Consider the following 24285-nt stretch of genomic DNA (forward strand, 5'->3'; position numbering starts at 1 on the left):
ACTAAACTTTCAGTGAATACAGTTTAAATTCTTTATTTAAACTGAGTTAAACTGTCTAATTAAAAGTTTAGTTCTCTTTTTAGGTTCAACAATTTCAACTGTTTTTTAACAATAAAAATGTGCATACTCTATCTATTTTTTATATTTACTAAATATAAATTTGAATTTTATTTTTTATTCAGATTAAAATTTTAACTGTGCATTAAAACGCCAATCTAAATTACAATTTAAAAACAAAGTTTGAATTTTTCTGTTCAAATAAAAAAAGTTCAAATCAACAAAATTAATTAGACTTACCAAACGATAAGTAGCTTATCCCTGCATGAGAGTGAATCTAAGCTATTCGTACATAGTATATAAGCAATTCGTACATAGTACCTCAGGGTACTTACTTCTCATGTCTTAATCATATTCGTTTGTTCAATTATCTGCTCACTAACAGTGTATATAAACAATTCGTACATAGTATACTAGTAAAAAAATAAAAAATAAAAAAAAAACAAAAAGAACCTTGTAGTAGTTTGCAATAATAGTAGTTATGATCCCTGGCTGGTATTTATCATATCGTTATCCCATGTATAAAGTAAGAACCGAATCACCTATACCTCATCTCATCCATCAAAGTTGTGCAAATCTCTCTCTCTCACGGATTTTTACCTATTTCGAGGATATATTCAAGTCAGTTATTTTAATTTATTAACAGAAATTTTGTGAGAGAGAATTTTTAAATTCAAATTTTTTATAAGATAAAAAACAAATCGTTAGTAAATTGATGTATGACGATTGACGACTATTTGTTTCGTGCAATATATGATTTCATAGCTTCGTGTAATATATGTATAACAGTTATTTTGGTGCACATTTCCCTTACCCAAGTTCCCTACCTTGCTTTTACTCCTAGGTCACATTTGCACATCCATTACCTTCAACTTGAACGGATTTAAACCCAAAAAAGAAATTTACAGTAAGAACTGTCCTTTTTTTTTATTAGTAGAGACTATTGTTTTAGTTGTTGAATTAATTTTTTAATAATTTGATATGTTAGTGTTCAAATTAATTGTAGCTTGCGACACAAAATATTTTCAATTAAAGATCAAACCATTAAAAAATTAATCTAATAATTAAAAATTCTTACTGGTAAAGAACAAAAGATGGTTCCTACCATAATTTTTTTTTTTTTTTTAAAGGAAAAAAGAGAGAATCTTATCCTATTATATGCAGCACCACGATTTTTTTTTAGAAATTTCTGTAATATCTATGTTCTTCATGTCACCATTTCATATATCTTTAGCTTTATTCTCTGTTTTTTTTTTAAATATAATTGATTTGATTTATTTCTCAAGTTTCCTTTGCAGTACGGTCAAGGTAATTATTTGTTCAAGAAATTATTATTTAAAGTAAGAACATACAAATTTTGATTTCTTCAATTTTTAGGTTAGTTTTATAATTTAAAATTAGTTAAATTTCAATTTGCTATAAAAAAATTCAAATTAACAAAATTAATTAGACTTACCAAACGACAAGTAGCTTATCCCTGCATGAGAGTGTATCTAAGCTATTCGTACATAGTATATAAGCAATTCGTACATAGTACCTCAGGGTACTTACTTCTCATGTCTTAATCATATTCGTTTGTTCAATTATCTGCTCACTAACAGTGTATATAAACAATTCGTACATAGTATACTAGTAAAAAAAATAAAAAATAAAAAAAACAAAAAGAACCTTGTAGTAGTTTGCAATAATAGTGGTATTTATCAAATCGTTATCCCATGTATAAAGTAAGAACCGAATCACCTATACCTCATCTCATCCATCAAAGTTGTGCAAATCTCTCTCTCTCACGGATTTTTACCTATTTCGAGGATATATTCAAGTCAGTTATTTTAATTTATTAACAGAAATTTTGTGAGAGAGAATTTTTAAATTCAAATTCTTTATAAGATAAAAAACAAATCGTTAGTAAATTGATGTATGACGATTGACGACTATTTGTTTCGTGCAATATATGATTTCATAGCTTCGTGTAATATATGTATAACAGTTATTTTGGTGCACATTTCCCTTACCCAAGTTCCCTACCTTGCTTTTACTCCTAGGTCACATTTGCACATCCATTACCTTCAACTTGAACGGATTTACTCTCTCTCTCTCTCTCTCTCTCTCTCTCTCACACACACACACACACACACACCCCTACACCTCATCTCACCCATCAAAGTTGTGCAAATCTCTCTCTCTCAACCGAATCACCTATACCTCATCTCATCCATCAAAGTTGTACAAATCTCTCTCTCTCTCTCACGGATTTTTACCTATTTCGAGGATATATTCAAGTCAGTTATTTTAATTTATTGACAGAAATTTTGTGAGAGAGAATTTTTAAATTCAAATTCTTTATAAGATAAAAAACAAATCGTTAGTAAATTGATGTATGACGATTGACGACTATTTGTTTCGTGCAATATATGATTTCATAGCTTCGTGTAATATATGTATAACAGTTATTTTGGTGCACATTTCCCTTACCCAAGTTCCCTACCTTGCTTTTACTCCTAGGTCACATTTGCACATCCATTACCTTCAACTTGAACGGATTTAAACCCAAAAAAGAAATTTACAGTAAGAACTGTCCTTTTTTTTTATTAGTAGAGACTATTGTTTTAGTTGTTGGATTAATTTTTTTAATAATTTGATATGTTAGTGTTCACATTAATTGTAGCTTGCGACACAAAATATTTTCAATTAAAGATCAAACCATTAAAAAGTTAATCTAATAATTAAAAATTCTTACTGGTAAAGAACAAAAGATGGTTCCTACCATAATTTTTTTTTTTTTTTTAAAAGGAAAAAAGAGAGAATCTTATCCTATTATATGCAGCACCACGATTTTTTTTTAGAAATTTCTGTAATATCTATGTTCTTCATGTCACCATTTCATATATCTTTAGCTTTATTCTCTGTTTTTTTTTTTTAAATATAATTGATTTGATTTATTTCTCAAGTTTCCTTTGCAGTACGGTCAAGGTAATTATTTGTAATTAAGGTAATTATTTGTTCAAGAAATGATTATTTAAAGTAAGAACATACAAATTTTGATTTCTTCAATTTTTAGGTTAGTTTTATAATTTAAAATTAGTTAAATTTCAATTTGCTGAGATTGTGCTGTACTTCGTAAAAAAATTTAACAAAATAAAGGGTAAATATCATAATTTATTGAAAACTTTTTAAAAATCAACAGTTAACGTATGTTTATTTTTATCTTGTCAATATTTTATTCTAGCTTGGACACTTCACATAAAAGTTTCCCTTAAAAAAATTATGTTCTCCTCTAAAGTTCCTTTTGTATTGAGTATTGTACTTATATGTATAACATTTCTCATGTAAAAAAATGTTTATGTACATATTATTTTTAATATTTATTTGAACTTAAAATATAAAAAAATTACATTCTAAAGTAATTTTTTTTTAGTTTTCTGAAATTTCTTTGAGTAACCATTCATACTTCCATAGATAACATTATTTTTTTTTAGAATTGACCCAATTCAATAATAGAAAGGAGATTTGTCATAAAAAATAATAGAAAGAAGATTATTATACAGGAATAGTTTCGCAATTTTTTCCTTATTTTTTTCATCCCTGTCCTTGCAACGAAGGGGGGAAAAAAAGTCTTTGGGATAAACAAAAAACAAATAAACATAACCAGAAAGACAATATATACATAAAGAAAAAGTGACATCGACCAATCGCACTTAAATGACGCGTGCATCGTACTTCCCGAAGTCAAATAGTCAAAGCACTCAGAAAGAGTATTAGGTGCAGAAGACCGTACCTGCACTTTAAACATCCACCGTCTGATACTCCTTGTGATCTGCAGCTATCACTTAAAAACACAACAACAACTCGACACGTGGGTCCTATCCTAACCTCGGGAAACATGTAAACGCTGCCTAAATTTCATGCCCGAGAGACCAATTGAATCTGAATAACGTTATTGACCTCACAAAGGGGTCAATAGCCGTTAGATCAGACGAATCACGGTGCCAATTTCAAAAAAAATCGAATAATCATCTTATCCTCTTGACATGTCCTAATCATGAAGTGGGGCCTTCTAGTACTTGCCGTGTGTGTGGGTGACTTCTGATGATGGTGATATGGATACTTCGGTGGTCCCTCGCGTAGGGAAAAATGGATACGAGATCTATTACGCCAATAGGGACTTGACATGTAAGCACACGTAATTTTGTGCCTTTTTTATTATTATTTGTGTCTGGTGTACCGGTTTAGGTGACGTTGGGTCGGACGTGACTGCCATAGGAGAGATAGCGAGTGGTCTGATCCTCTGTCCCACCTTCTTATTACTCCTTTTGTCTATTTTCAAATGATAATTATTTCTCAACCAGAAGAAGGGTAATTAGTTGTACTTCGATTCTTTCTTTCATTTACTTTTCTTCTCCTTCTTTTCTTTTTTTTTTTTTTTTTCAACTCATATACTACAAACACTCACCGCGTGTTTTGTATCAATTTTGTTTTTATTTTTCACTTTTTCAAGACAAAAAAAAAAAAAAAAGATTGAAGAGAAAAACATGTTTAAAGGAAAAAAATAAAAAAACAAAAAAAAAGGTTTTTAATTTAGTGTAAAATTACTTAGAGTCCGTTTGGTTGGAGGATTCGTTCTCTGATTCGAATCAGGATTCATGATTCGCTACAATATTTTCTCTCACAAAAAACACACATAAATTGAAAATTGTTCTAATCCATGAACCAAACGGGCTCTTAAAATTTAAAAACGACTTTAAGTCAGTTTTCTTTTTTTTTTTTTTTGGTGAATGCCTTTTCTTTAGACAATGGGTGTGGGCTTAAAAATTGTATTATCAAATGGAATTTTAATTTTTTCTTATACTAAAAATAATCTCTTAATAAAACTACTAATTGTATTTTCAAAAATGACTTCTGTCTGACAGTTTTATACAAAAAAAACATAATCATTTTAGAATCAATTCCAAACGCACACTCACAGTTCTCCAATTTTCTTTTTTCTAAAGTTCCAAGTTGCAACCTTAGCATCATCATTCATTTGGTGGGTGTAATTATGTGTAAAGTTATTTGTTCCATGGGTCAGTTTTACAAAGATATATGGTCAGAAATATAGAATTCATTATGATACCTTTTTAATAAAGGAGTAAAAATATTGTTTTTTTTTTTTTTTTATATACGATTTCTAGTTCACTTTCTCTCTATAATATTAACTAAGAGGGATTGAATTTTAAAGAAGGATACAAAACTATAAAAAAAAAAAAGAGTTAAAATAGAAAATACTTCTAATTCTTTTCACTTTGTGAAAGATCTATATGTTGGAGACTTTTTAGATGTGTCACCATTTATTCTATAATCCACTTGATCTTTTCTAAGCGTAATAAAGGACCGTTACTAATAGAAGAAACCTCCCGTGGTCCAACACACTACACACCTAACCTTTTTTGTAAAGGGTCTAAGCTCTTGATCTTTTCTAAGTGTATTACTTCCTTACACCGTTTGGACACAATTCCATTAAACTCTCTGTCTCTCTCCATATAAATTAGTACTGATGAAATTTTCCTCATTGAAATACCACATCAAGATCTTACATATGGGGTGATTCGTCTATCATAAATGTGTACTTAGCCAAATAATTAGGCTTTTCACAAAGGTTCTTCTTTTACACTTTTTCTCTTTCTCAAAGCAAATTTCTTTTTATTCTTTTCAAACCTAGTCCAACAGATTGAGTTTTTTTTCCCCTTTTTTTTTTTTTTTTTTTTTCAAATCAAAGATTTAGCCTTTAGGTTCCTATCTTGGCTATGCAATCACCACCTTTTTTTAAAAAGAAGAATAAGATGAATGACCACAACAATGCTCACAGGACACTTTCCCAAGTGTCATAATTTGCTTCAGATGAAGCAATAAGTTTTTCCCTCCTTAAGGTATCAAATCGTCCTCTCTTTTTTTTTTTTCAATTTACCAACAACTATTCGTTAACAGCCCCAAGGAAAAGAAAAAAAAAAAAAAAAAAAACCATACAAAGAGGTAAATAGAAATTAAAATCTTAGATCCCGTTTATTTCCCCAATTCGAGTTTAGAATTCAAATTTTGCTACAATAAAAAGCTCTCAGAAACAATCACATCTAATTTTTTTACTACAGTAAAAAACTCTCACATAAAGTTACATCTCAATTCAAATTAAAAACTCGAATCAGCGAACTAAACGGACCCTTAGATACACAAAAATTCCTGTGTCTGTACGGATCATAATGATAGACAATAATAAAACAAAACAAACCCAGGGGTACGGATTACGGAGGAAGTGTCAGAATTTATGTTAATTACAAGAAACCCCGCTGAGTGGAGCCTCACGTGCGAAGTGATCGCATGTAATTTGTTAACATCACCTCGCCTGTCACATTTATCTCTTTTCACAACAGCCCCCGATCAGCCAATCACAGAGCCGCTGTCAGATTCTCCCCTCAATCCACCCACTGTCAGAAATTGAAAACTGGAAGCTTTCAGTTTTCAGTATTACCCACTCGCTCCCCTTAGCGCGTGCACTATACGCTCGCTGTTATTCGCTCTGCTTTCTCGCTTATAAATGCAATCGTGGCTTTTTCCAAAAAAAAAAAAGAAAAGAAACGAACTTGTTATTATTACGCTCAAAAACAAACGACATTGCAGAGAGAGAAAGAGAAACAAACGAAAAAAGAAAAGAAAAGAAAAGAAATCAGAGTTGTTGCAGAGAAAGGAAAAGAAAAGAAAAATAACACAGAAATGGGCGAGATGTATGACAAAATTACTTCATCTTCAGCTTCAGTGGCTCGTTCTTCTTCGGCGGCGACGGACGAAATTTCGCTTTTTCTGCAGCAGATTCTGGTGCGTTCCTCGTCTTCGGTGCCGGAGAATCTGAGCAGTCTGTGCCGGCCTGAGCTGGTCGGGGACGGGATCTCGGCCGTTGATTACTCGGTGGCGGCGAAAGCGACTGCGGTTAACGTGTCGTCGTCTTCGCTGGGCGCGAGTGAGAATGAGAACGACGAGTACGATTGCGAGAGCGAGGTAATGTCTGGATTTGGAGTTTTGCTTCTGTTAGTCTGTTTGGTTGCTAAGAAGGAGCTAGAAAAGAGAAGGAAAAAAAAAGTAAAACAAGAATACAAGATTAAAGCTTTAGTGTTTGTTTTTTTTTTTTTTTCTCACACTTTATTGACTGCTGATCTATTATGAAATCTGATATATCTTTATCTATGTATAAATTAATTACTATTTTTGGAGTTTATCAACCTTAATAATTTTCGTAGGAGGGTCACGAAGCATTGCTTGAAGAGATTCCGACGAAGACTTTGAATGCTCGGACTTCCTCAAAGAGAAGCCGAGCTTCTGAAGTTCATAACTTGTCTGAGAAGGTTTGTCTTTCATTATTTATTTATTTATTTATTTATTATTTTTTAGTTTTCGGTTAATAATTTTGATCTTGGCATTCTTGATTTCACATCCTTTTTTTTTGGTTTTAATGTTGGGATTTCTGTGGTGGTAGAGGAGGAGAAGTAGGATAAATGAGAAAATGAAAGCGTTGCAGAATCTGATTCCAAATTCTAACAAGGTAAGCTCTGTGTGTGTGTGTGTGTGTGTATCTCTCCAATTCCCACCTTTAGCAAAAAAATGTACTAGATTAGATAAGGTATTTTTATAACTTTTATGTGTCAACTTGGTAAAGTAGTGACTGAAATTTTTGTAATCTTTATTCAACAGACGGACAAGGCTTCAATGTTGGATGAAGCCATTGAGTATCTCAAGCAGCTTCAACTCCAAGTACAGGTCCGTTGTTAGCATAAATTTTTTAGAAATATTTTCTTTTTCATTTTCTCTTGCAGGTTCAGGGCTTGATTTTGTTTGCCATCATAAAGGACAATAGTGATAGTGGGCAACGATTAACAATGTATGATTTTCTTAAAGTGTCTTGTTGTGGAAATATCATGGAAACAACGAGAAGCATTACATGGTACATGATGTGGATATGTGCTCATTCATTCCCACACGGGATATTCGAGAAATCCCATATTAAAGTCAAAACGCCATTTTATCGAAAATGTCAGCTGCTTACCTGCTGTTTGAAACCAGCTTCATGTTTCTTGTTAAAGGCCACTGGTATGAATCATTTCTTGAAGCTCATTTGCAAATTCATCCTCTGTTGTCTCCAAGCTTGCCTCCTGCTGTGCTTTTATTGCCATACCTCTTACTGCGTTGACAAAACCCGATGATTTGAAGAAACCACTGTAGTTCACTTGAGTTCCAGATCTGCGAGGAACTTTTAAGTATTAGAAAGAAAAAGGATTACAACTTCAACATTGTTTTACTTCTAATATTTAATTTTCTAGAGTCTAGACAATTTGGTTGATGCGAGTGAGACTTCTTAAGTTATTTGTGATTGACTTATAGCAGAATATCTGCTGTTCCCAGTATTCATTTCATTTGAATTCTAACAACCTTAAAGTTTAGTCTATATTCAAGTAGCACAAGTTCTGTAATCTAGTTGGCCACTTGGGTAAGATAAGCCATAGCAGAAGGGGGAAAAAAATGTTCAAGACATACATGTTTATGCTCAGTAGAATAAAAAACTCTCTTATATATGACCTGCACACTTGTTCTTAAGCAATCGTAACACCTTTGGTAAATAGCACTCCAAAGGAACAACATAGCTCACTGCTTACGCTTTGTTCAAATGCTTGTAATGGGCTCAAAACTATAGAGAATGATAGCAAACGTGGTGAAGGAAAAGTTTCACATGGAGAGCAAAGTAAAAGTAAGAACCTATAAAATCAGAATTGGTGGTTCACATAATTCTCACAGCCTGTAAAGAGACGTCGGTAGTGGCTCTTTAAGGAATTCAGAAGGAATTGGCTGTGATTTATGCCGATATCAGCCGGGCAAGGTCTGAGTATGGATTGATTGTTGTTATCTAGTAGCTCATCTCATTATGAATCCATGTTTTGTTTCCCTAGGATTTTTTTTTTTTTTGACATTTTCATGAGAATAGCTATTTGTAGATGGTCACTAGTGAATAACTATATTGTGATCTTACATATAAAATTCAAATGTATAGATGAGATGTTTTAATACTAAAGTTGAAGATAAATAAGATCAATTTTGATGTTGATTTCTTAATTGTGATTCCAATCTCAGATGTTAGCTATGAGAAATGGACTAAGTTTGCATCCCCTAAGCCTGCCTGGAGGATTGCAGCCCGTCCAACTCTCCCAGATGAGAATGGACTTCGGCGAGGAACATAGGTCACTACATCCGAACATGACAGGCACACTTCCCATGAATCAAGAAGCCTCGAACCAAAATATTTTTGCTATGCCAAACCAATGCACTTCATCAAACAACCAGCAATTGGCACCGAACATGTTAAACATAATCAACTCAGAAACCACACTTGGGTTGGAATCGCAGATCCAGGCTCCACTGGATGCCTTTCAATTGCAAGCATCCTCTCAGGTAAGCTTACTTCATGATCCTCATGAATCATATTATACAAAGTTTTACTAACTGGTTTATGTTCTTGCCATGTACAGGGCATTTGCAAGGAAGACAGAATGAGGAATCAACACACAAATTTAAATCACTTGGAGAAAAGTCCTTTAGGTTTGTTTCCACACCTAGTGCTTTTTTTTTCTTCTTCTTCTTTTGAACTCAGTGACCGCGATAATAAGTATGCGAGCTGGATTAAGAAATGGAGCCCTTAGAACTCTTATGTTACCTGTTTCATTTCATCTAGTAATCATATTTCTGAAACATATTTCCCCATGAGGAATTTGAGATAATATTTTTTCATGCTTAACCCTATCTCTGATGCATGTTTCTTTACAAAGATTACGAAATAGAAGCCACGACTACATTGGCCGCTTTCAATAGACAAGCATCTGATATAAAGGGCAACAACTCCTTAGAAGCGTGCATCACAGAAGGAGACTGGTCACAAAGTGGGCTGCTAAAGGCCATAGAGCAGAGCCTAATACTTCCTTCTCATTTGAATGGGTAAATATACCATGATTTTTTTTTGGCATCATATTGCTTCATTATGATGTGTATATTTTGATTTTGGTTTTAATTTTTTATTTCTCTCTACCAGCATGAGGACAGGAAGAAGTGCCCCAAAGGATGATATCAAGATTGAAAGGGCAAACCTATAAACTTATTTTGGAATTTCGCGGCTCTTAATTTTTTGCATTTTGTGTGGCCATACTTACCAGCTTCTCCGCCAAACCAACTAGTAACTAATAGCTTAGAGATCTCAACAGCTATGCTAAAAGATTATGGCATGTGCCTCTAAACTGAACTATAATTTAGTAGAATCTCTATTTTGAATGCTCTGAGTATTCTGGCTAAGCTTTTCTAAGTAACTAATAGAAAGTAAATATGACTAATTCTTTTTCCTTTTCCTTTTTCTTTTTTTTTTTTTTGTGGTTTTTGTTTTAGTGGCGGCATCTATAATTATCTGTTGTACGAGGACATTCAAACACTGTTGTCTAAAATAGGTTTGATATGAAGCATTATAGTTCTTTCCACTCCTTTGTGTTATTTTCCAATTACAGGGATTTGGCAAAACGTTGATCTTGGAATAACTTATCTAAGCTTCTCGAGGTTTTAAATCCTCGTCATGCAAACAATCACATTAAAATTGATTTTCTCTTATTGTTGGAGAAGAATTCTAAACAATTTTTTTTTTCCCCTCTAAAGGCAATTAAACTCTTTGTAGTACAATTTTCTATAGAGATGTGACCCCAATAAATTGGGAGCAACTGAGCAAAGAATAATTAGGGGAAAAGGTAGCTCTACTTTGTATGAGGAAGTACATGATAAACATCATTAATAGGACAAACTCTAGGTAGTTGGCCTAAATAGTATAATATATATGATTAATTTCACAAATGCCCATGAACTATGTATCATAGTTTAATATGTCCCTGAATATTTCAACTCTAAACTATGTAAAATAATTCAAAACATCCCTTTGAACCATGTAACTCTAATTTTATATCAACTTAAAAATCAAAAGGTAAGTTGGTAAAATTAATATTTTGAGGGATAAATTGACTTAAAATTAATAATTATTTGGGGTATTTATAAAATTATAATTAGTACGACATAATCATTTTGTTAGTATAATGAACTCATCGTGACAGAAGGGGTGTTTTAAAAGATTTCATGTAATTCATGATTGAAAAAGACTCGTTCAATCATTTAGGGAGATGTTAAATCAAGATCCAGTGGTAAATTAAATAACACAATAAAGTCAATTTGGTTACGGAAGTGCACAGTGGTAAATTGGACCGCCCGAATAATGACAACCATAAACGGATAAGTTTGAGACTTTTTTATTTGGCGTGCTAACGGCACAGTCGGTCACTGTTTTCCACGTCCAAAGATTGGATGGTCCAATTTTCTGTGAGACAGAGGCCAACCGCATAAATTATTAGGGAAAAAGAGATTTACAGATTAATACACTATTTTTATTTAATATTTATTTTAATATTTAAATAACTATATTAGTCAAAAAATATTAATTAAATATAATGTGTAAGAATCTAAATACATGCACTCTAGAAGTTATAAGTTAAACAATTTTCTCAAACTATATTATGATATATGTCATTGGATACCTTGTCGTAAGTAACGTTTTCATTGTTCTACGCAAGAGAAAAAAAATAGTTAATAGTTTTGCGCATATTCGCGTTGTAATTCACAGCAAGATTCGTGACCTTATTGGACAACAATGAACAATGCAACATTCTCTCTGATGTAGGATACGTTTATCGAAAATTATTAAGATTTATCTTTTAGTTTAGATTTTTTGTTGTTTTTTTTATATTTTGAGTTTATCACATCGCATAATAATTGTGGTTTGTTTCTGAGGTTGAATTGATTATTATTATTTTTTCCCTCAATATATCATACATGGAAATCGCCAATACAGAGACAAACCTTTGAAATGCATGGATAATTTAGGAAAATTGTGGAAATCACGAGGCACGTGTTTCATACTTCTGTTGTGTGTAATGTTAAAACATAAGTCTCATTCATTTTATCGATTTGAGTTTAGAATTCGAGTTTTATTACAGTAAAAAGTTCTCAAAAACAGTCACATTTAACTTTTTTATTACAGTGAAAAATTCTCACATAAAGTCACATCTCAACTCGAATTAAAAATTCAAATCAGCGAACTAAATGAGCCCATAATCGGTGAAAACGTGCGACAAACACATTTTGTCAAAAAAAACGATGCTCTTCCGGTTAGTCTAATTAACATTTTAGATGAAACAAGGGAGAAAGAAAACAAGTATCATGGACCATGGACTTTGGACCATTGACCATGGACCATGGACCATCTCAGTTTTGCATGGTGTACACGACAAAACTTTTACCAACCATGAGTCATGAATGTGTTAAGGGTCACAACTAGTTTGGGATGTCCTTTGGTCGTGGCTCTTGAAATGCGTTAGGGACGGGCCAGACTTGAAAACTCAGAAGAAGAACTAGGGGTGCCTGAGGGACTGGCCAGATCTAAACAAAAAAGTGATCTCTTTTTTTTTTTTTTTTAAAACACGTTTTAGTGATTTTTTTTTTCGTTTTTTAAATGGTGCTTATTTTTTTTTTAAATTAAGGAAACATATTTATTTTACATTATTATCAAAATTTCTTTTAAACAAAAATTTTAGACCGTTACCAATGGTCAATTAGAGATGTTGGATCTAAGTTGGGATTGGTTCAAGGGGACAGAGCTACATGCCTGATAGTGCAACACAATTCTTGATCATCGATCAAATCCGAGTCGATTCTAACCTGAATCTTGACATTAGGGAGCGATTGTCGATGTTTTCATTTTTATTTATTTTTTTGTTTTATAATATATATATATATAGATATAACAAAATCATGGCTACCAAGCGTGTTTTTTGTTTTTATTTATGAAAACATGTAAAAAAGTAGTTATCAAACATGTTTTTTGTTTAAAAATTTAATAGTAATTTTTTTTAAGAAGGTCAAATTACATCAATTGAAAAAATATGTAGGATAAGACAATTTTTAATACAGATTTGACAGTTAAAAATAATATTTTTTCAGTAATTTACATTTTTAAGATTTACGGGAGAATATCTTTTTTTTAAAATAAAACAAAGTGACTATTTTTTTTTGTTTGAATGACAAAGAGGTACTATTTGGATCTATATATATAAATGTTTTTTCTTTCGAGAAATTCAAACTATGGACCTCAAATTTAAGAGTGGTGTGAATTTGCTTAGTCTAAGCATTCAACCACATATAACTCATGAGTCATAATTTCAAAAAACCGGGAAAAAAATGGAAAAAGAAACTAAAACCAACCACAAAATTTTATGGCCAAAATTAAGGAAAAGAACACAAAACAAAAAAGAATATATGGTCTCATTAGGAGTATAGTGCTGGTTCCCGAATCGAATTCGGCTGCGGAAGCGTGGCGGAGAGACGGATCGTGTATAACAAAAATTTCATAAACCTTTTAAGATACTCTATAGATTATATTAATTTATGCACAAATAAATTAATCGCATTAATTTACATCAAGAACTCAATCCGGAAAAATACCTGGAAGCCGACTCGGATGATAACTTGAATTCTTTGACCACGAACAGTCATTACTCCAAGTTTGTGTTTAGAATACCAAAGTCTTTCACGTCAATTCCTTGATTCCACGTAGACGTGTGTGTGGGCACACGTGAGACAAAATAAGTTTCTTAAACACTCGAATTTTCACAAACACCAACGCATGCACGATATGGAATTTTTGAAGAAAAATATTTTCTCTCTCTTTTGCTATTGAGAAATTCGGCCACACTAATCCAATTAGGGCTGAATTATGCTTCAAAAAATTGTGTCCACAATTTTCTATCATTCTCATATTTAAAGAGTAGAAGTCAAACTTCAAAACAGGATCAAATCCCTATCTCCAATTTGAATTTTGGAACAAAAAATCCCTTCCCGTTATCTCCAATGTGGCCGGCCACCCTAGGCTTTTCTAACCCTGTGTGTGGCACCAATTCTGATAGGGAAGGAAGAGAAAAAATCATCCTTTATCCTGTAATCCAATTTTGACTCAAATTCAAATTCCAATTTAAGTCAAACTTAAATTAATTTGAATTCTAAATTGAACAACTTATTTAGAATTCCGTAATTCAAAAATTCTCATTTTTGCCCTTTGTGTCTGGTAGAATTACAAGGACGACGCGGGGACATATGGACCTATAATCCCGAGCTCCAATAAAATTAATAATTAATTTAAACACTTTAATTAATTCTATTAATTCTAATAGTTACTCCACTATAAACTTGGAATTGAATTCTCGAACTTATAAACATTAATTACTTCTAAACTGCGAAGTGTCCATTTGATATAGTCATTACATATAGATCAATCCTGCATAAATAATTCATAATTAGAGTCAGGTAGAATCCGTTAAGCTCTCTAATTATATATGCATCCTTGAGTACCATTGATTCTCTAATGGATAGTGATTCATAAAACACATTCATGAACTAGAGCGCTCTTACTAATCCAAGTACCGAATCAACACTCAAGAGAATTATTTATCTACTTCTTTCTCAAGAAGGAATGGATTCCATCTCGTATAATAACATTCCCAGCTACCTATTTCATTATGTCTCCAAAATACAAGGAATAGAATTCAGGGTCTCGGAATCCGTACCGAGTAAATCAAAAGACATAAATCCATAAATATGAGTTTGTTAAGAACTCAGGATTAAGATCACCCTATATATGACCATCGGTAGACTCAATTAAAATTTCTATGCTTAACGGAAATTATTAGAAATTCATATTGTGTCTTTGTCCCTGTTCCACATAATCTTATTATGCGAAATACACTCATATAATATCTCGTCATATTAACAGTGCGGATAACACCGTTCCATTCTAAATGGGAATGACATGTATTAATAATGTTTTAATTAAAGAGTCTGAACTTTAATTAAATTCATCATGAACAATGTTTTTGATTATTGTCTTTAAACACTATCCTCTCGTATATAACACTTATATACTATGTTTAAGGTTACATAAACAATCACGGAATTTTCATTTGATATTTATAAAATATTAATAAATATATGCACATAAAATGATGAATAAACTCTTTTATTAATTAAATAATAAATATCTTATTACATCTCATGCTTCTAGGACACTATTACCAACATATAGGACGTAACAAGGTGCTATTTTTTTTAATATTATTATAGTAGAAAATTGGGCGACTCATGACTGTCTGTATTACCATAGCTTTGCTATATTTCAATGTGAACATTATCAAGTTAAGCCAGATTTCTCCATCATTTTCCCCTTAACTTAGAGTTTATTTAGAAGTATATTTAAATTATGATATTAATTTTAAAATTTAAATTTTTCATGAAAAATATATTGTAATAAAATTAATAATTTAAATTTGAGTACATGAAATAAACTAGCTCTTAAAAGATTTAAATGATTCAAAAAATAACTTGTGATATGTGGCATTGATAAGATGGGTGTGTTGGGTTATAATATGCGGCATTAATTTTGTTTTCTTTTATTATCTCACATGAGATAGGTTTTATAATATTTCAATGTGACTATTGTGAAATCAAATCCGAACTTCTTATCGTCTCAAATGACAAATATTAACGACCCTCCCGATCTACTTAAGAGTCAGCTTGGAGTTTGGACCATGATTAGTTGAATAAAAGGAATTTTCTATATTAAAAAAGAGTTCAATACAATTTAATCACACATATTCAAGCCTTCCTAAATTATTGATAAAATGCTACTCCCTTTTTTTGGCGGAAATTTTTTGATCTATAAAGCTAAATAGAAAAAATGGATAAGTTACTCTTAAGAGTGCATGAATCTGAATCTTTACCCTTTAATCTTGATAAATACTCTTTTATTAGTATAATTATTTGACTAAAAAGATTATAAAAAGAGTAAAAATCTTGACTCATGCATTTTTAAGGAGTATTTGTCAAAATTATCATTTTTAATACAAAAAAGAAATCATGTTGATATCCTTTTTGTTTTTTTGTTTTTTTTTTTAAATCAGTAGAAAATTTTTTATCAATAAAGCTACACCATTTCTAATATGAAAAAAATCATTTTGATATCCTTTTTTTTTTTTCCAACAAAATCAATATAGTACCCTGTATTTTTAGAGTATTAAAAAGCTACTCCTTTTTATGGCGGAAATTCTTTGGTCAGTAAAGTTACTCCATTTTTAATACGGAAAAAATCATTTGATATCCTTATTGTTTTTTTTTTTTAAACAAAATCGCTACTCCATTTTTTATACGGAAAAAATCATTTTGATATCCTTTTTGTTTTTCTTTTTTGACAAAATCAGTATGGTACCAGGTGTTTTTAGAATATTAAAACAATATCTTGATATATATTTTTAAAAATATCACCCTGATATTCTACTGTTTAAAAATAAAATATCTTTTTATCATTTTTAGTCTTTATTTAAATGGCTCAAAACAGGAAAAAAATATTAAAAATATAACTATATATTATCATTATGTCCAAATATTAACAAGTAATACCTTTGGTATTTTTGTCACTCTAGACCAATTATTAAATAAAAAAAGAAAAAAAGGTATATTCAAATAGCATTAAAATATAAATCTATTTTAAAAACATAAAGATGTCATTTTATTATTAGGGTATGAGTGGCATCAAAATAATTTTTTTCCCCAAAAACAAAAGTACCACAGTGATTTTTCCCTTTTCAATTCTACTTTCTTTTCTTTGGTCTTTTTCAATTCTACTTATTCCAATGTCATTCCATCTTTCTGGATTTAGTCATTTTTTAAAATTTTTTGCTTAGACTTTTGGTTAGTCTTTTAAACTTTTTCTTCTCCTTCATCTTCTTCTTCTTCTTAAAGTGTTTTTCTTTTTCTTTTGTATTAAATCTTACTTTTTTTTTTCTTTTTCGTTTGTCTTCGATTGGACTCCTTAATTTGGTCGAAGGTGACTTTGAACGCTAAAATAACATATATAAATAGAAAATTACTGCACTTGCCGATAAGTCTACATTTCTACTTTTATTTTTTATTAATACCTTTTTAATTAATGTAGTATTTAATTAAAATATATTAATTAAGAGTAAAAAATACTAAAAAAAAAAAAAACCATACGAACAAGAAGAGTATAGAAATTTTCTCAACGATGTAAGAACCTACTTATGACTGGTCCACCTTCACTGTTAATTAATTAAAAATTTTTAAGGAAAAAATAAAATAACTAAAAGCCACCCTCCCCCCAAAAAAAGAAAAACCTAAAAGCCTTTTTCATCTTTCAGCAAGAAAAAAAAAAAAAAAAAAACCCTTTCATCGGTTTTAACTTCTAACGGGCCTCCCTCTCATTTCTTGGAAAAGAGGAAAAAAAAACAATGTCTCTCTCTCTCTCAGCCACATCACCTCTCTCTCTCTCTCTCTCTCTCTCTCTCTCTCTCTTCCTCTGTCTCTATCGTCGCCACCCCTAACAAACGTTCCATTTCAATTTTCATCTCTCTTTTCCTATTTATTTCCTTTTATTTCCTCTCTTTTATTATTATTATTATTATTATTTTCCATAATTCTTATTCCTTTCCTCGTGAGCCGCACGCTTACTCTCAGACTCCCAGATGTCTGTAGACACACACAAATATATATATATTGATATGTGGAGGACAAAGATGAGAAAAAAGCGAAGTTGAAGAGGAAGACGAACGAAGACGAAGGAGAGAGAAAAAAAGCCCTAAGGAATTCGAAGCGACAATGGAGGAAGCGAGAGCGAACGGCCCCAATGGCGAGCTTCCGCGTCCGGTTGTGGAAGGTCCGACCAACCCCATGGTGACGCCTCTGCTCACGGATCTCTACCAGTTCACCATGGCTTACGCTTATTGGAAAGCCGGCAAGCATAACGAACGTGCCGTGTCAGTCATTCTTTATCTCTCTCTCTCTCTCTCCCCTCTTGACTGTTTGGTTCCCGAGAAAATGGAGAAATGTTTTGATTGTTCGTCTTTCTCGCCAACCAAAATCAAATTTCTGTCTTTTCTTTTGATATAGGATTTGATTGTGGTGATTTTGGGAGTGCTTTTTATACGTATGTCATATCTTTTGTTATTTGAAAAGATGAAAAAAAAAAAAACCATTTTTTTTCTTTTTGTTATTGGAATTTCGGTCTCTTTTTGCCGAGACTCTGCTAATTTGCGGTTATAAAGGAATAATCTTTGATTCGTAAAGGGTATCAAGATCATGTCTTTTAATACATGCGTACATTATGTTGAATTTCTTTTGAGTAAAAAAAAAAAAAAAATTTGTTACTAGCATCTCATGTTTGTTCTCTGTATTTATGTTTTTCTACAGATTTGATTTGTATTTTCGGAAGAATCCCTTTGGTGGTGAATATACAGTCTTTGCTGGTTTAGAGGAGTGCATAAAATTCATCGCTAATTTTAGGTTAACAGAAGAGGAGATTTCCTTTGTCCGTCAATCTTTACCTTCTTCATGTGAGGTAATCAATTTATTTACTGGTCCTTATAACATCCTGATTTTAGTTCATGAAACAACATTCAAGTAAAGCGAACTTAGGGCCCTTCTAGTTCACGTGTTCAGGTCAGTAATTCTGATTCATTAGCAGGCTACACAATCAAAATCATGGATTTAAATACATTTACCAAACAGGGCCTTAATTTAGGATGTTATGAATATGCCAACAATGATTGAAGATACGGTAGACCTCTTCATTGTAGGCATTTCCCCATGGAAGCTGCTTGTTGAAAAGGCTTTGAAGCTTACTTTTTAATAAGATTTTATAAACTTCACTCTAACATTTTCGTTGCTTATTAAAAAAAAATTAAATGAGTTTTCCCATTTAGTACTATGAAAAATATGATGCCAAGCGCTAAGTCAAACGTCACAGCTTTTACCAAAAGCAATGCCAAATGGTCTTGTTCCCTATGCCAACTTTTAATATTATTAATCCTCTAGTGTCTTTTTTTTTTCTCCTTTTTCCTTCTTTTTATGCAAGTTATCCCTTTGGGGGTGTACTTCAATCTTTTGGATGCAGTGTTTGGTTTTCTAATAGAATTTTTATTGATATAGGATGGCTTCTACAATTATCTTAGAGGTATCGACTGTACTGATGTTGAAGTGTATGCTATCTCAGAGGGATCAGCTGTTTTTCCAAAGGTACCACTGGTGAGAGTGGAAGGACCAGTTGCTGTAAGTACCAATAGACTCCCCTCTCCCCCTTTAAACTTGTTGTGCAAAACTCCTACAGATCGTTGTTGCAGTCAGCATAATTTTAAAGTGCCTAATTTCGTTCTGATTTATATTTAAAGGATGACATATATTTTATTTCTTCTTTCTATTTCAGGTGGTTCAATTGTTGGAAACTCCATTTTTGAACCTAATTAATTATGCATCATTAGTTGCTACAAATGCTGCAAGACACCGGTTTGTTGCTGGGAAATCAAAACTTTTACTTGAGTTTGGGCTTCGACGAGCACAGGTAATCTGCATGAGTTTCGGATTTCATAAGCTCACATGGCCTGTTTTTGCATTGTGGTTTGAAGTGCTAATTTGGGTTTATCCTCATATAATATGTTCTTCATTTGATGTTTTAGGGGCCTGATGGTGGAATAGGGGCATCGAAGTACTGCTATCTTGGAGGATTTGATGCAACAAGGTAGTTTTGAAATTAAAATTTTTGTGTCTTTTTTTTTTTCCCTTTACTAATTGTGTAGGTGGACTTCCTAAGCATTGTGTTTGCCTTTTATTCCTTCCATTTATGTTTTATGTATATGTGGAATGTAATATTGCTTCTCCATGCAAAGTTGAACTTGCATTATGCATTTAAGTTACTTGTGTAAATAATTAATCATCTTTATTGTCATACTTTATTCCTGACTGGATCTATAGGGATGGTGGAGAAACGATACATTGGTTGAGCTGAGATTTAAATTCATTGATGCTCTATTACTTCATTGGCTTTTGTCACCACTTTATGCAAATGCCTGGTATAACCTTTCTCCACTTTTATGTTGTGTTTTTACAGTAATGTAGCAGCTGGGAAGTTATTTGGGATACCACTTCGTGGAACACATTCTCATGCTTTTGTTAGCTCATTTATGGTATGTAGCTCTTGCAAGGACTTACAGTTTTCTTTTATTATATTTGTAAAAGATGTATCATATATGTATAAATTGCCAAGGAAATGAGTTTGCTTACTGTTATGCATTAATGTCGCTATATATTGAATTCATAACTGGGAATGTAGCGTCCTCCACTTTTAACTAACTGGCCTTTGTGCCTGAATCTATTCTGTCTGATTATTTTAGTCACTTGCAGAGCCCTGATGAGATCGTTGGTAAATCACTTCATAGCAGTGATGGTTCAACTACTTGTGAGGATTTTGTTAGCCTGGTTCAGACTTGGTTAAGCAAAATTCAGGTATTTAGATTGTCAAATTTGTAAATTTCTCATATTTTGATTCTTTGAATACATAAGGATTATTCAGCTCTCTCCATTTTCTGTGTGGATGGAGAGAATCCTTGTCCATGATTTGTGATCTAAGGCTTTGTAATTCATAAGATTATATCTACCATGCCATGTTAATGCTCGTATATGTAAAGTCTTGAATGAATTTGTTTCTCTTTACAATAGGTTCTACTATATGTTTATTAGCGATGATACAAGCTACGTTTTCTTTGCAGTGGTCAAATTCGCTAAATGGAACTTTTGGTGAGACCAATCAAAGCGAGCTAGCAGCTTTTATGTCATATGCATTGGCATTCCCTAATAACTTTCTAGCTCTTGTAGACACTTATGATGTAAGTAAATGCGTTATACTTTGTTCTGCTTTTGCTTTGATATCGATCAGTTAATTGTGTCTCTTCAACTGTTGCCTTGCATTCACTTTACTAGGTTATGAGGAGTGGCATTCCAAACTTTTGTGCCGTTGCTTTAGCACTCAATGATCTGGGGTATGTCTGAAGGCTTTTATTGGTACCAGAGCATTTATTTGATAAAAATTCTTTTCCTAATGGAAATACAGTACTGAAAGTTTTCTTTCATTTATAAATTGTCATTATAATTTCTTTTCTTAGTTCAGCCGTAGTAGGCTGTGGAGCATGCACAAATTGAAGGAGGATTGTGAAGAATATATATATCTCGTTTACTTCCAATAAGAAATAATGTCGTATCATTTGTGATTTGTTGTCTTCCGTTGATATCTCTAACATCGGGGATGATTGATTTGATGTTCAAATGATGATGTATTATTATAATAAGTTGGATGATTTTTGTCCAGCTACAAAGCAGTAGGCATCAGATTAGATTCCGGTGATCTAGCATATCTGTCTTGTGAGACTCGGAAATTTTTCCGTGCCATTGAGAAAGAATTTGGAGTATCTGAGTTTGGAAAAATGGGTATTACTGCTAGTAATGACCTTAATGAGGAAACCTTGGATGCTTTAAATAAACAGGTAATGGCATGAAACTGAGGTGACTTTATATGAAATATTTCCTTATTGGCTTTGAGACTCTGGACCTAAAAGAAAAACTTAATAAAGTGTTTAACAGTATATAGCATCATTTTGATACTGGCCTCTTCAGGTGAAAGGAAAAAAGAAGAGTAAAGTATTCCATGGAGCAGTGTTGGATTTTTTTTTTAACTTTTTTTATTTTATTTTTGCTAGTGTTTCAACCAGTTCTTTTTTATGTAGTTGGCATGCTAAGTAGTGTCATATCTGATTACTTTTGTTCTGTGTCCCAAGGGTGTCATTCTTATATGTTCGGCCACAATTCTTGTTTTTAGCGCTAACATGCTATAAAATTCACCTGCAAAGTAATCATTAGTATAATTGAACTCATGAGCTGTCAAACAATTGCAAAATAATCTCATGTTCTCTGCTAATTTCCTAGATTTTAGTTATTCTACTGCTTCCGTTGAACTCTCAAACGAGAAATTAAGATTTTCTTTTTATTCGACTCTATGAGAAGTGTAAACTATCATGTGGTTTTTACTAGATATATTTGCTGCTTGCTTTCTGATCAGTAGATGCAGAAACTCAATTTTATTTTACTATTAACAAATGGCAAATTACTTGTTTTGAAACGCGGATGAACGTCTGAAATTACTGATGATTATTGTGCTGTGAGTTGGGAAATGAGTTATGTCATCCTGGTTATGTTACGTTGTTTGATACTACCCTGGCATATTAAGCGTCAAGTCGATTTTTTTAATGCAGGTGTTCCCCCCAGCTAGTGTTAGAAGGATGAATGAAACGTACTATTGGTGTATTAATGGAACAATTTCTTTCTTGTGTAGGGGCATGAGGTTGATGCGTTTGGAATTGGAACTAATGTGGTCACATGCTATTCTCAAGCTGCCTTAGGTTGTGTTTTCAAGCTTGTGGAAATAAATGAACAACCTCGCATCAAGCTCTCGGAAGATGTTTCAAAGGTTTGATCAGACTCAAAGCATTTCCAGTATCGTCTTCTTTTGCTTTTGTAATGAGTTTTCCCCACCCCTTTCCTTTTGCATGTGGTTCTAGGTGTCTATTCCTTGTAAAAAACGGAGCTACAGATTGTACGGGAAAGAAGGTTATCCTTTGGTAGACATAATGACAGGAGAAAATGAGCCACCTCCAAAGGTATGGTAGCCAATAATTTCTCGGTATATTAACTAGAATGATGGAATCAGGGAGCTCTTTATTTTATTAAGCGCCTTGCAGGTAGGAGAAAGAATCTTGTGTCGTCACCCTTTTAATGAATCCAAAAGAGCATATGTGGTGCCTCAACGTGTTGAGGAGCTTCTCAAATGTTATTGGCCTGGGAATTGTTCAGGTGCGACTTCATTTGCATGTATTTGTGTACTTTTTAGTTTGGTATCAGCGTTAAGTTTTGAATCAAATTGAATTTTGCCTCTATTTGGTGGAGTTGATTTGTTTAAACAAAAGCTGTTTCTGAAAAACTAGTCTTGTGTGAATTTACATATCTAAAACAGTGTCTGAATAAAAATACGTTGGGGCACTAGTGGTGCTAAGCCCTACAACTAATAGAAAGCGGGCTCTATTTGCGCCATCCAGTGTTGGGCAGCACTGGCGCCCCCGAGCATTGCTCATGTCTGAACTCAATATTGTTGTTTGTTGATGAAGATCACAAAAGAGAAGACTTGCCATCTCTTAAGGAAATCAGGCAGCGTTGCATCAATCAGCTCGAACAAATGCGGCCTGACCACATGAGGAGACTCAATCCAACGCCATACAAGGTAATACGACACACACCTCGGCCTTATCTATTCCAATTTTTGTATTTTCCATTAATTTACATTTATATTAACAATATTTACCGTGTCTACTTCAACACTATGTAGGTGAGTGTAAGTGCTAAATTGTACGACTTCATTCATTTCCTATGGCTCAATGAAGCTCCGGTAGGAGAATTGCAGTGAAAGGGTGGCTTGAAGTGTAAATTTGCAGTTCTAGCAATGGTAAAAAGGAAAGTTGATTCGCTCGTCTGATAGGGAGAATATATACATGTCCAACGTAGCTAAGAATAATTGATTGTTTTTTCGTTAATAATATAGTTACTGCTCTGTCATCTTTCTTATGTCGTTTTTGCTGATCTTATGTACACTTGTATGGGAAGTGAATAAATAAATAATGCAAAGAATGAAATTCATTTTTTCTCAAATTCAGGAAAAAAAAAAATTAGCATCTCAAATGCAAGCACATATTATCAGCGCCATTTTCCAATTTTGGGAATGGCCAGCATTTTAACTACCTGGAAAACAAAGGATTTATTGAGTGAAAAAATGACCACATTTACTTGGTAACGATGACGTTTATAAATAGATTTATTATCAGATATTTGATTGAATTTATCAATTATTTTAGTACATATGAAATTTATTTTGAGATCAAAATTCATCTTTATTTTTATTATTTTTTTTTATTTCAAAACTGAACAATTTTCCAAATCCGCCTTTTAACGTCTTGTTTCCCGTAATTCTAATAGCAAAACGACATTTTTTTTATCATTTTGTGGGAGTTGAACCTAGGATTAATACATTAAGAACTCACACCCAACAACTAAATGACATATCTTTATACAAAAGGAAGCTTAAAAACAAGACATAGTTGAATAACTTATGTTAATAACTTGACATTTGTAATTATATATATAAAA

The 24285-nt window shown here is 32.4% G+C and overlaps 2 protein-coding genes across 2 annotated transcripts; both read left to right on the forward strand.

Annotated features, from left to right (window-relative positions):
- The first annotated feature begins 6666 nt into the window (after positions 1 to 6666).
- Positions 6667 to 10526, forward strand: LOC21394314 (transcription factor SPATULA). The gene is made up of 8 exons (XM_010095315.2): positions 6667 to 7080; positions 7320 to 7424; positions 7556 to 7621; positions 7771 to 7836; positions 9202 to 9519; positions 9597 to 9666; positions 9894 to 10059; positions 10154 to 10526. The coding sequence occupies exons 1-8, from the start codon at positions 6799 to 6801 to the stop codon at positions 10212 to 10214; spliced, it is 1134 nt and encodes a 377-aa protein (XP_010093617.1). The 5' UTR covers positions 6667 to 6798; the 3' UTR covers positions 10215 to 10526.
- Positions 10527 to 17650: 7124 nt separating this feature from the next.
- On the forward strand, positions 17651 to 23778 carry LOC21394315 (nicotinate phosphoribosyltransferase 1). Its single transcript, XM_010095316.2, has 15 exons — positions 17651 to 18023; positions 18457 to 18604; positions 19195 to 19314; positions 19469 to 19603; positions 19719 to 19780; positions 20150 to 20225; positions 20443 to 20544; positions 20808 to 20924; positions 21019 to 21077; positions 21404 to 21578; positions 22424 to 22558; positions 22650 to 22748; positions 22830 to 22941; positions 23253 to 23365; positions 23471 to 23778. Exons 1-15 carry the CDS (start codon positions 17866 to 17868, stop codon positions 23546 to 23548), a joined length of 1689 nt encoding a protein of 562 aa, XP_010093618.1. The 5' UTR covers positions 17651 to 17865; the 3' UTR covers positions 23549 to 23778.
- Positions 23779 to 24285: the final 507 nt, after the last annotated feature.

The sequence above is a fragment of the Morus notabilis genome, unplaced genomic scaffold (genome assembly GCF_000414095.1).
Source record: "Morus notabilis unplaced genomic scaffold, ASM41409v2 Scaffold803, whole genome shotgun sequence".
NCBI lineage: Eukaryota > Viridiplantae > Streptophyta > Magnoliopsida > Rosales > Moraceae > Morus > Morus notabilis.